Source organism: Leptodactylus fuscus, chromosome 9, assembly GCF_031893055.1.
Source record: "Leptodactylus fuscus isolate aLepFus1 chromosome 9, aLepFus1.hap2, whole genome shotgun sequence".
Taxonomy (NCBI): Eukaryota; Metazoa; Chordata; class Amphibia; order Anura; family Leptodactylidae; genus Leptodactylus; species Leptodactylus fuscus.
Window position 1 is genome coordinate 49712385 of NC_134273.1, and position 13500 is coordinate 49725884.

Consider the following 13500-nt stretch of genomic DNA (forward strand, 5'->3'; position numbering starts at 1 on the left):
GCAAATAAGCAAAACTTGTTCTAGCGCCATATTTTTGGAAGGTAGCTCCCCATTGATCAGTGCCTGGTTTTCTAAGCAGCCTAGTGACATTTACTGGCATTAAGGATATACCAGAAGAGATGTTCTGGTTCACGTTCAACATCACTAGGCTTCTTAAAACCAGGCACTAATCTATAGTGGGCTACCTTCCAAAAGATGGCACTAGAGCAGGTTTTCCTTTTTCTGTAAAGGAGAACTTACTTGCATCTCTCTTTTCCACATACATGTATTCCATTGTACATTTACTTTATATGCGTGGACAGATGGAAGTTGAAGTACTTTTAGAAGAACAGAGGAAAAACTGTAGTTTGGCTGGTGGAATGACCAATAGCAGACCTGAATCCTGTTGAAGGCCAACTTTTTTTTTTTTTTTTTTTTTTTAGTTACAGATTAAAGGGAGTTGGGAGAATAAATAAATTTGCTACAATAATTTGTTTTTGGCAGGAGGGTGCAAAAAGACAACACACATTTTGCAGTATTGTTCATATTTATTATAAGCAATAGCAAAAGGGATCCAATTTATGATTCCTCAACTCTGGATGCAAACAGGATGCAGTATAAAGGCACTTTTCCACTACATGGAATAATCTGGTTGGTTTTAACAATACTTCGCTAAAGCTTTTGCAAACTCTTGTAAAGATATTTGGTTTTACAGTAAATAGTTTTAACATTTACAACTGTTGCAGAATGACAGTGGTGCAAAAACATTAAAATGAGTGCACAGTATATCAGTTTATATATGTGATACAGGACAGTTACTTCTCCAGTTATACGTTTATACCAATTTATCCCTTATATACTTTCATGTATACAAAAAACTATACCTGCAATATAAAAACATGATTTATACTTTAAATATTTGGTCCTTAATTGACTTTCCAAAGACAGCGCATTTTGGCAGAACAGCATTCAGACAGAAACGGCAGCGATGAAGACTATTTTTCTAGACAAATGAACACTTGCACGAGGAAAGGTACACCAAATCTGTTAGCAGCCACACCCCCTTCGAGACATTTTTAGAATTAAGGCAATAATTTTTTTTTTTCTCTTTTATCAGTTGACAAATTTTATGTCATGTTACAGAAGGTGCCCAAACATTTAGCATAACAAGTTCAATGGAAAATGATTGCATCTGATCAAGTAAATGGCTTTAATAAAACAAGACTGAAAAACTGTCATTGCTCTTTTCCAACAAGGTATATCATGTATATCAGCTTTATATGGTGGTAAAACCTCTAATCAGTAGATTTTAAGTCTCCAGAATCAGCTTTGCTATCCAAGTCTTCATCCGAAGCTTCATCAACTCCCTTTCTTCCAATGCGTCTTGTAACAAATTGTACATCACCACGACTGTATAAAAGGCAATAAGAAAATATGCATTAAAAAGGAAAATTTATATTTTTACAAATCTAGGTAGTGTTTTGGTGAGAGATTTATATTACTAAACAGTTTCCAAATGTGTCTACCTAGTACATCACACCCATCTTTGAACAACAGCTGCATTTTTTTCCTCTAGCAAATGGCTATAAACTGTTCCGCTAAACAAGCATCTCTTTAAAAACCGATTATGTTAGTGGAAATGGTTTCTAAAGCATCTTACAAGCAAAGACTATTACTGATATACAAAGTGTTATTTTTATCATCAATATTCTTCCACACTTTGATAGCCCCTGTAAGTTAGGACAATGTCATCATTTCTTCATTGGTTAGGAACTCAAGCCTCTATCTTATAGTACATAATTTTTTTTTTTTTTTTTAAGTACATATTTTTTCGAGTTTCATTTATCAGTCAAATTTTTGTTGCGATTTAGTAGTACTCTCCAAACCTCATACACATGGAATAGTTACAGAAATATTGCAGAAATGGTTAATATGTAGTTGCTTAAGTCCTAATAGAATTAAGCATTCAGTAAATGGACAACCTACCGAAGTTTGCTTTTAAGAGTATTAACTTCACGGTTCATTGCATCTGCAGTCTCTGTAGCATCCTCAAGTTCACGCTGCATTTTACGCCGCAATGCATTGGCTCGTTGTGCTTCTTCTTCTGCTTCTTCCAACTGGCGCTTCAACTGTTTCATTCGAACATTATTTTTCTCAGCCTATTTGCAAAACATACTTTAATACAAAGCAGCTTAAAAATGACAAAGATTAAGTAAAAATTTTCAAAAAAAACCACCAAACCTGGTCTTTATACTGCTCAGCATTGCGTCTTTCATCTTCCACTTGTGTTAACACATCCTTCAGCTTTTTCTCTGTTCGACGGACTTGTTTGCTTGCAGCCTGTCTCTCTCTGTTCCAGAATAAAAATAAAAAAAAGTTACATATACACACAATGGGAAATATTATTGCATCAAATTGATTTAGTTGTGCATATATACATTAAAATCTGCTCCAAATTTAATTTACTTTTCACCACCTCCACCAATTCAAGTTCTTAGCATCTGTTAATAAGCACCACTCCACTGATTCCAGCATAATTGGAATTTTCTCTATCCTGCAAGGAAATGGCGGGGGTTAGCTTAGGTACTGGATGTGCTATTTGGAGGGGTTGTCCAGGTGAAAATGGAAAACCCTCTTAGGCCGGGGCTCCACGGACCGGAAACGCCGCGATTTGCTCGCAGCGGAGACGCTGCGGGAAATAATCACGGCGTTGTACAGTGCAGGCAAAGTGGATAGGATTCATGCGAATCCCATCCCCACTTTGCGGAAAAGATCGCAGCATGTCAATTATATCTACAGAAATGCCGGCGGCTTTCCCGTAGATATAATGTTGAGAAAGTCCGCAGAGGAAAACGCCGTGAACTTTCTCTTAAAAGCACTGCAGAAAGAACCGCAATGAGTTCATGCAGCTTTAGTGCTGCGGATACGGCCTTAGCCTTACAGTTTAAATAAGCTGGGGGCAGTGAAAAAAATAAAAACGTACATTCACCTGTCCCCTTACTCTGATGTCCTCCTGCACCTCCCATCTCCTTGCGTTATGCTGAAGCCGCTGATTGGCCTTAGCAGTCACCTGAATGTGACTACCTGGGTCTTCTTCCTGAGGCCACTGATTGTCCTCAACAGTCAAGGGAAGAGCAAACAAACCAGGAGGCATGGGATAACAATGGAACAACTTGGACAGGAGAACATTTATTTCCCCATTGTCCCCAGCAGATTTACACCTTAAAGAGCTTAAAGGTTTGTTCAGGCTAAACATTTAATGTTAGGTGGGTGAGATTTAAAACTTCAGAGGCAGACTGAGTCAGAGCTCAGAATCACAACTCTTGCCTGCTCCTCTCGGACACGTAGCATATCAGGTACCAGAACTAACATTAAAGGGGTTTTCCCCATTTCCGTGTTTCAGCAGCTTTGCCTGCAGTCTCTTCTCACTTCCTGTATTTCTCTCGCCCTGCTCCCTCTTGCTTAACGGGACACAATACTTATACAGATCAGATAATTTGCAGATGCTTGTACAGAATGAACTCGGTGTTATCTGTTTACACAGAGAGATAACTGACTGCTTTATCAACAAATTGCAATTAGTGAACTACTGTCGACTTGTCCTACAGGTCCATGGTTATAGCAACGCTGTGTAGACAAAAAGGGGAACTAAAATTTCTAAAACAATAAATTCAGGAAAAGGCTTCAATTTACATAAGCTACCGGTATAGATAGGATCCTTGAGATGGGACAACCCCTTTAATGATTGTGCAGGAACTGTAGGGACTATAGAAAAAAAAAAATCCAGCTTTTTCCAGAATCTGTGGAGCAACAGCTATTCATTGGAAGTAAAGAGCTGGACTTGTTCAAAGTGGTGAAAGGTCCTGTTTAATATAGGTCACATACTTTGTTTCAGTATCAAGCTGTTCCTCCAGTTGTGCAATCTTTGCTTCCAAGGCAGTGATTGATGCCTTGAATTTGGATTTAATAGAGCCTTCCAATTCTTGCAACTTTGTTTTTAACTCCTTGTTTTGGCGATCTAACTGCTGACGGGCATTTTCATTCTTCTGAGCGTTACTACGTTCTGCATTTAGATCAGCATTCATCTGGTCAACCTTTGTTTCAATGCAGGGTGGGGGGAAAAAAATATAAATTAATAATGATAATAATAAATAATGTGAAAAAAAAACACAACAGTAAATCAACTAGTCACAGCAAAGGTAAGAAAATTCTGATCACCGATAGCCCCACTAACCACAAGTACAGAAGTCTCAAGTGCACATTTGCCCTTGATGTGTAGTTACAGCAAGTTTTTTTTTTTTTTTTTTTTTTTTTTAAAGGTGTTAAAAGGTGCCAGGCCACTTCAAAGTCTATGGAACTGATAGAGACCATTATCCCTTTTATTGAGTTTTTTTAATAGGCACATCCAAAGCCCTATAGCCGTATTTTTCAGTCAGTGAAACTATGAGGTAATTTTTTTGTGTAACAAGTGGTTTTATTTAATGGCACTTATTTTGTATTAGATATTCCTCACCGATTCATTTTTATTAACCCTTTCTAGGAAGCAATTTTGCAAATGCCTTTTAATAGTATTTCTTTTTCAATCGTGTGCCATTCACCATGCATCTTTAACTTGAAAAAAAAATTGGTATGAATTTAGCTGTAACCCCGTGAATAAAATGGGAATTTTTGAACTCACCGTAAAATCTTTTTCTCATTGTATTCATTGGGGACAGCACCATGGGTATAGACCTGGCCACAAGGAGAAAGAAAAGCTCTCGGCTCCATGTCAAACATTTTCTTGCTTATTTCACTGGGGGACACAGCACCATGGGAGGTCCTAAAGCAGTCCCAGATAGTGGGAAACATACAGCAATGCGAACAATCTAGCGCATGGCTGCTTGCAGAACCTTATGACCAAAGCTGGTTTCAGCAGAAGCCACAGAATGGATCTGGTAAACTTAGCGAAAGCAAATGGAAGCCCGGGTGGCGGCCTTGCAGACCTGGGCAGCAGAAACTTGATACCGAATGGCCCAGGAGTCACCGACAGCCCTGGTGGAGTGAGCCATCACACAGGAAGGTAGGTTCTTACCCTTAAGCCGATAGGCCTCATGATCACAGACCGGATCCATCTGGAGATGGGAAGCCTTGGAAACAGGGAGGCCTTTGCAAGGGCCCTTGGTGAGCACAAAAAGCGTCAGTGCACCGGAAAGGGTCAGTGAGACAAGTAGACCCGAATCGCCTGGACAACATCCAGGCAGTGAAGAGAACACTCATGAGGATTCTTAGGATCTGGACAAAAGGATGGCAAGACACTGTCCTCATTAATGGGAAAGGAGGAAACCAACTTAGGCAGAAAGGACTGTGGCAGACGAAGGGCAACCTTGTTCCTGTGGAGAACCAAAAAAGGGGACTGATGAGACAGGGAAACAAGCCCAGAGACCCTGGAAATGGAGGTAAATGTAAAAAACAAAAAAAAAAAAAAAAGGGGGTGGGGGGGTGCAGGAGGCGGATGTCCAACCAGGGGATCACAAGAGTATCGAGAGTCTCGGGACCTGGCCATATACAGGGGGACAATGTTTTCATGCAGGAGACGAGGAGGTGGACATCTGGCAGACCACCTGAGTAGAGTCTCTCTCAGCTTAGGTAGTCTTCCACCCAGTTGTCCACGTCTGGAATGTGGACTGCCAAAAGAGCTGGAACATGAAGATCAGTCCACATGAGAGCGCGGGAGGCCTCCAGAAAAGCTGCAAGACGCCTGGTGCCGCCCTGGTGGTTCAGGTAGGAAGTCGCAGTAGAGTTGTCGGTCTGGACACCCTTAGAGAATAGAGGTCCAATCAGACAGGGCCAGAAAGATGGCCCTCCGTTCCAGCAGGTTGATCTGGAGGGAGGATTCCACTGTGGACCACAGGCCCTGGATGGTAAGAACACCAAAGTCCACTCCCCAGCCAAAAGAGGCTGGTGTTGGTGGAGATCACCTGCCAATGAATGGGTAGAAAAGACTTAACTAGGGAAATTCCCAGGGAGAAGACCCACCAGAGAAGGTCTTAGCAGATCCGAAGAGGCAGAAGAATCAGGCTGTCGAGGACAGACACAAACCTGTCCCAGCGTGCCAGAATCGCCAGCCGAAGAGGCTGTGAGTGGAACTGGGCAAAAAGGATGGCCCCCAAGGTTGAGACCATTGTACCCAGGACCCACATGAGAAACCAAACAACAAGGAGATTTCCTCCAAAGGAGAGTCACACCAGACCGAAGGGCCAGAATCTGACTCCGGCAGGAGAATTTTGCTCTGGTGGGTGTCGAGAATCATGACCAGGAACGTTGAGATGGCACGAGACAGGACTTTTCCGCATTGATGAGCCAGTCAAACCAATAGAGGTGGTACAAGGTGATCCGCAAGTTGGAGAAATTGTCCTCAGTGGAGGAAGGTTTGACCAGAAGGTTATCCAGGTATGGAATCACAGCAACTCCCCTAGAGCAGAGGATGGCCATGAGGGACGCCATCACCTTGGTATTGACTCAGGGGGCCGAGGCGACAAGCTGGAAACGCCACAAACCCACTGCGAAATGAAGAAAACGCTCATGATCCAGAGAAATGGGAATGTGGAGTTAAGCGTCACGGATGTCAATTGACAAAAGAAATTCTCCTGTGTCCAAGGATGCCACCACCGACTGCAGAGACTCCATGTGGAACCTGCGAACACAGATAAACCTATTGCGCGCCTTCAGATCCAGGATAAGGCAAAGAGAGCAGTCCTTCTTGGAGACTGAACAGGTTGGAGTAGTAGCCCCACAAACATTCTTAAACAGGCACAGGGACGACGATTCCCTGCTGCTGGAGGTTGGAGACTACCTGGAGAAAGGATGCCACTAGAACAGAGCAGGGTAAAGGACAAAAAAAATAAAATAAAATCTTCCATCTGGGAGGGAGGAGAACACTATTGAGTAGCCGATCAACCCCCCCCTTGTGGACCCAGGCGTCGTCAATGCTGGCAAGCCAGAACTCCTGAAAGGAAAGCAGAAGTTCCTCCACCCAAAGGACCCAGAGTGGGGGAAGCCCTTCATACTGAATAGGGTTTGGTAGCAAAAGGCCCAGAAAGTTTGGAGCGGGAGTCCCGAGGAGACTGACCACTGGAGCAAGAGGTGGAGCACCAAAAAGCACTGGGAACTGCCAGAAAATGATGGCTGGCGCTTGGAATGCCTTTGGAAAAGAGGAGAACTTTTACCCCCTGTGGCCTCAGAGATAAGCTTCTCTAAGCCTTTGCCAAAAAGCCATTCCTGTTCATAACAGGAAAAAAAGAATGGCAACAACTGCCTTCTTTGAGGCAGCCTCAGCGTTCCAGGAACAAATTCAGACCGTATGAAAGCCACAGCATTGGCAGTACGGCGAGCTGCTTCAAGGGAGACATCGCTCAGGTATTTGGATGTATGCAGAGAGGGAACAGGCCTACTCAGCCATGTAGAAATCTTCTTATACTCACCCTGTCTGGTGTCTTCAGGTGCTGCAGGGTCACCCCCTAGGTGGAACCTCACACACAGTAGTGGGGTCACCGGAATATCCAGCCTCTGATGCAGCAGAGGATGGTGACCAGCGAGGTGCTCTTTGCAGAGGGCTGTGCCTGGATGTGAGTACAACTAGTGTAGGATACATGCTGAAGATCCCACTGCACTTGGAAAAAAAAGAAAAATGATGCAGAACAGACCCAAGTCAGGTCCGCGCGGGTTTTGACACAGAGACGCGGCGAGCCGCGTCTCTCTCTTGTCAAAACCCGCCCGCCGCGACCATCGCTGTCGCGGCTTAACCCACTGCTGTCGGCTCAAATGAATGAGCCGACATGGAGGGAGCTGCCGGGGGCGGAAGCCGCGCGGCTGAGACTGTGCGGCTTCCGCCTGAAGAAAGGACATGTCCTTTCTTTTCTCCGCTAGCAGCAGCTCGCCGCTAGCGGAGAACAGAAGCCCGGCGGTCTCCATAGACCACCATTATAAGGGGAGGTTTTGGACGCGAAATCCGCTGTCAAAAACCTCCCCTTATACTCACGTGTGAACTAGCCCTAAGACACTAGGTTCAAACTGGCTTAGTACATTTTTTCTTTCTCCTACTGTCAGCCTCCTAGTGGCCGGGTCTATACCCATGGTGTTGTGTCCCACAGTGAAATAAACAAGAGATTTCAGAGATATATATATATATATATATATATATATATATATATATATATATATATATATATATATATATATATATCTCTGATTTTTGCAATAACTTCAAGTCCCATTTTTGTTAAGGGGATTGTATGAGGGCTTACTTTGCTGCAAGAACAACTGACACTATTGATATTTTGAGGAACGCTTTTGAGCCACATTTCATAATTTTTAGCTTTATTGCTTTACACCTAGTGTGATTTTTCTTTTCTTCATTTTGGGATGGGGAAAACTATGTTACCTAATGCTTTCTTTCAATTTTTCTTTCAATACTATTTTTGTCCCCATAGGGCACTTAACTTGCCGTCTTCCCAAGTAGTGCAATGTATTATACCATCTGTTACTGTCTAACAGACATTCTATTAGGCCATAAGATTAGACATGTGTTGTCCTGGCTGCCATATAAAGGTAGAGAGCTGTACTCAAAGGCATGGTCACTTAAAATGGCTGCATCTCCGGTTTTACATTGTGAGCTCTATGTGGGGCTCACAATCTACATAAAAAAAATATAAAAAAAATATATATATTACGGGTTATCGATTCTAGGTTTTAAGGACACGTTGATCCAGGGTTTTTATACTGACTGCCAGATTGGAGTCGGGAAAGATTTTTTTTTCCCCCTGAAATGGGGCAATTGGTATAAGCCTCATGGAGTTTTTTTGCCTTCCTCTGGATCAACACTGTAGGGAACTAAGGTTATAGATTGGACTTTATGGACTGAGGTCTTCAGCCAACCTCATCTACTATGCAACCATGTGGCATGAAGCCTCATACAAATAGTCAGTTCAGGCTCTTTAGTTTTCTCATCAAGTTCCATTCACACAACTATTGTCAGTTCTGAAAATAAGATCTGCATGTGGACAAAATAGTGTCAATAACCCATAAGGCTTCAGAAAACCAAATTAAAAACTAAAACCCATGACAAGCACCTGGAGTGTAGCCTTTCTCAGTCTGTCATTAGCCAGTTCAGTATTGCCTTGTTCCTCCTCCAATTCTTCCTCAAGTTGTGCAATGCGAGACTCCAAGCGTCGTTTTTCTTCCAAAGCCAGCGCACTAAAAATTAAAACCAAACATTACACATCACTGCCCATATTAATCCAAGTTAATACTGTTAAGGCTTTTAGACCTAGTTTAAATCCAGTTTTTAGGCTAGTATGGCTAGGCTAGGGATATTAAAATGTGAATAGTCTTACCCTTTTCCACTGCTATTTGCAATTTCATCTGCCAGCTCATCTCTTTCCTGTTGTGCTTGCCTTTTGCCACGCTCTGCAGCAGCAAGCTCCTGCAATTAAGAAAGCATAGTAGGTGGTACTGGAGTACTTCAAAGGATACACAACTCTTTGCAATGCAAAATATTCTGCTGTAGAACATCTAGTGTTCAAAGTGATAGCCACTAAGAAAACTTGCAGCATGAAACTTGAGATTTGGAAGGACTATGAAAAACATTTCCACTCTGTGGAAGTACTGGTTTGTCAATTTTGACCCATATCCACCCCCCATGCAAAGTCAAGGAAAAACCCTAAAGACAGTTTTATTATACGAAAAAGCAAAAGTAATGCCACTTTTCAACGTATATGAATATATATAGCAATGCTGTTATCTTAGGGTTACCCACTTAGAGGTCATTGAACATGAACAAAATTGGTTTTATTTTTTTTAATATACAAGTGTCAGATGGGGAAGGGTTTTGCTCAATGTCCACTGCAATTACAGATATATACGTTCTACCTTTCTCCAAGACTGGGAAAAATGGTTACTCTATTGTATTTATATTTAATCTCCGGAGGTTTTGGAGTAGAGCAGCAAAAACACACAGCTATATGGAGAGAGACACTTAACTGGAGGTTAGCCTTAAAGGGGTTGGCCACTTTCAGACCAATATTGACAAACAATTGTACAATAAAAAGACATACAATTTTCCAATATACTTTCTGTATCAATTCCTCACGGTTTTCTAGATTTCAGCGTGCCGTCATTCAGTTACTTCTAGAGGATAAAACTCTGACCATGGTCATGTGATTTACAGTTCATGGTCATGTGATGAGTACACAGGTGCACAGCTGATTACCAGACAGATGTCTGATTACTGTGCTGTGACTATGAGCAGCACCTGTGTGCTAATCACATGACCATGGACCGTAAATCACATGACCATGGTCAGAGTTTCATCCTCTAGAAGTAACAGAATGAATGACAGCAAGTCGAAAACTAGAAAACCCATGAGGAATTGATACATAAAGTATATTGGAAAATTGTATATCTTTTTATTGTACGTTTGTCAATCTTGGTCTGAAAGTGGCCAACCCCTTTAAGGAGGAGCCTTAGGAGTTATCCATTTTCTAATATCGATGGCCTACTCCGACAGATCAACTGCTCTGGGATAATACTACTCTGGGACAATACTAGTTGCTGTACAAACTGCAGTGGCTGCCCCTTAATGCTTGGAGATTGTTTGCAAATCATTTAAACGCCCGATTTAAGCAATTTTGATTTAAAAGAAAATTTCAGAGGGTGGGAAGAATGGTGTTGTGGCTTTAAGGGACTTTTTAATATAGCTGCACCAAATTCTTTAACCCCTTCACAATATGAACTATACAATGGTTCAAGTCTTCTACAATGTGATCTTTGCCTTGACATCCTGGAGTATTCTGAAGGTTATAGTAATAACGATTGAAGCCTGCCTGACACTACTTTGTTAATGCTGCAGTGTGTAGGTGCTGTATTATGGCATCGAGCAGTGATGGCGAACCTATGGCACACATGCCAGAGAGGGCACGCAGAGCCCTCCATGCCAGCCCGCGTGCAATCGCCCACCAGCGGGGAATCCGTTATAAAGAGTTTATAATGCTGGGGGCATATTAAATAGTATATAATACTGAGGAGATACATACTGAGGAGCATATAAGACAGGGAGGATTTGTATTGAGGAGCATATAATACTGTGTGGGAGGGAGTGTACTGGAGGAGCATATAATACTGGGGGAGGTGTATTTATAAGCAAATAATACTGTGTGTGGGTGCCACTGTGGAGCATATAATCCTGTGGGGGGGGGGGCTACTATGGAGCGTATAATACTGTGGGGGGGCCTACTTTGGTACTGTGGAGAATATAATACTGTGAGGCGGGCCTACTGTGCAGCATATAATACTGTAGGGGGACCACTGCAGAGCATATAAATAGTGAGGGGACCCCAGACAGAATTATATCACACATCATCTGTTTTATAGCAGGCGTGATATTAGTACAGGATTTAAGAATATTACACGGTCACTATAAAACGGATCCTGTGCAATGTAAATAGTGAAAATTAATTGTTCAAAGTACAAAATGCAGATACCTTTACATTTCAGTACACTTTGTATTATTGAAAGCTCTGTAAAGCTCTAATTTGTGGTCTGTAACTGTCCGCAATTGTGAATCCGCACAGTATTAAGTTTAAATTGCAGTGTTGACACTCCACGAAAATTTAGTGGGTTTTGGGTTGCAGTTTGGGCACTAAAAGGTTCATCACTGGATTAGAGTAACTAAGATGCTGGACAGAGTCATAATACATCCATGTGTATGGAGCCCTCAAGCAAAGTTAAATTTTACCATGTTACTGATATAGCGATACTGCAATATTATCATAACCAACAAAACACTTATTGTTTATTGACAACATTATGAACACCAAGTCAATGAAAATGAGAGAACATTACATACTGGTTCTCTGACAGACCAGAAAAATAGACACACATGATATTTTACCTCTTGCATATGGATCATCTCTGCTTCTAGACTTTTCAGTTTCTTTTCATTTTCTTTAGACTGGCTTAAAATATCATCCCTGGATGCTCTAGTGTCTTCCAGCTCCCTTTGGTAATCTTTCATTTGTGCCTATATTTTGAAAAAGCCAAATAAATAAAATAAAAATCACAATAGGCGCAACTCCACATGGAGTACTGTAGAGATAAATCTGACTGTACAAATGAATAATCAAGTGTACTGCTCAAAGGACAGATAAAGTGCAGTGGCTAATACATGCACCAATCAAAATTTACACATTCTATACCTGCAAAATGTCCACCACCACCTTGAAGGAGTATGACTAGTTACCTGCAATTTACGTAGTTGTTTGATGGCTTCTTCTCTATTTTTGTTTGCAGAATCAATTTGTCCCTCTAAGTCTTTTAGATCCATCTCAAGCTTCTTTCTGGCTGCTACAGCCAATGAACGTTGCTTTCTTTCGTCCTCAAGCTCTGCTTCCATTTCTTTTACCTGAAATTTTAAAGTTTAGCACAAACTGTTGTAGGTACAAACTATTTTTACATGTCACTGAATCTAATTTAGGGTAAAAAATATGCAAATCTATTCTCCAGGATGTAATTAGGAGAACAATGTAATTTATTGAAAGTGTAAGCCAGAACAAGGAATGTGTTATCAGAAAATAACCTATTTTTTTTAGATCAATTTTTATATTCAGCATTTTTAAGTATTCGGAGAGTTCAGAAGTTTTCTGCTATACTAAGATTGCATTGCCATCTATATTTCCAGGAGATTTAACTGGCTTAAAAAAAAAAAAAAAAAAAAAAAAAAAAAAAAAAAAGATCATCGCTGGAAATAGAGGACACCTTCGTATCATATGAGGAAAGAATCTACTCTTTCGTTGGACACCAAAAGTTTGCTTTAGGTTTTTAACACCCAAGAAATAATGGCTTGAAATTACTATCCTCATTTTTTTCTACATTTTAAAAAACAGCCCTATACTTCAATCCTGTACTCTATACAGTTATTCAGTGAGTTATTCATGTCTTGCTATGAAATCCAAAACTCAAATCCATTACAAAATTTATTAATGGCACAAAACCAAGCTAATGTTAAAGTTTGGAATTGCAAAAGTAGAACAATTCTTAGGGCTCGTTCACACGGGCAAGAGGGGGCGGATTTTGTCGCTGAATCCACATAAGAATCTGCCTCCTCTCAATAGAGGTCTATGTAGACCGCTAGCTTACTTTTTTCTGTGAGCAGTATGTTCCCACTCACGGAAAAAAGCAGCGAGCTGCCCTTTCTTCAGGTGGATTCCAAGGCTGAATTCCACCTCGTGGCAGCACCCTCCGGACTAGGCCCATTCATTTGGGCCTACTCCGGAGCAGGAAGCCACGACTGTCAGAAGCTGTGACATTCACATTTTGGTCCTATTCGGACGCAGCTTCCCGTGTCACAATGAGGACCAAAATCCGCCATTCCGCACCCCGTGTTAACCAGCCCTTAAAGCATACCTCCAGTTCTAAACAGCATTTCATAATACTGCATTTAAAGGGGTTGTCCCATAACAAGGATCCTATCTATACTGCTTGTTTATG

At 41.5% G+C, this 13500-nt stretch overlaps 1 protein-coding gene across 2 annotated transcripts in view; it reads right to left on the reverse strand.

Annotated features, from left to right (window-relative positions):
• Positions 1-507: 507 nt before the first annotated feature.
• Positions 508-13500, reverse strand: part of MYH9 (myosin heavy chain 9) — a 77544-nt gene continuing 64551 nt past the window's right edge. For both annotated transcript variants that reach the window (XM_075286439.1, XM_075286437.1), the window contains 8 exons: positions 12254-12415; positions 11906-12034; positions 9351-9439; positions 9087-9210; positions 3865-4073; positions 2221-2329; positions 1966-2138; positions 508-1389 (listed from right to left, as the gene is read on the reverse strand). In XM_075286439.1, coding sequence (XP_075142540.1) covers positions 1275-1389; positions 1966-2138; positions 2221-2329; positions 3865-4073; positions 9087-9210; positions 9351-9439; positions 11906-12034; positions 12254-12415 — 1110 coding nt within the window. In that variant the 3' untranslated portion in view covers positions 508-1274. The remainder of the gene's footprint in view (positions 1390-1965; positions 2139-2220; positions 2330-3864; positions 4074-9086; positions 9211-9350; positions 9440-11905; positions 12035-12253; positions 12416-13500) is intronic.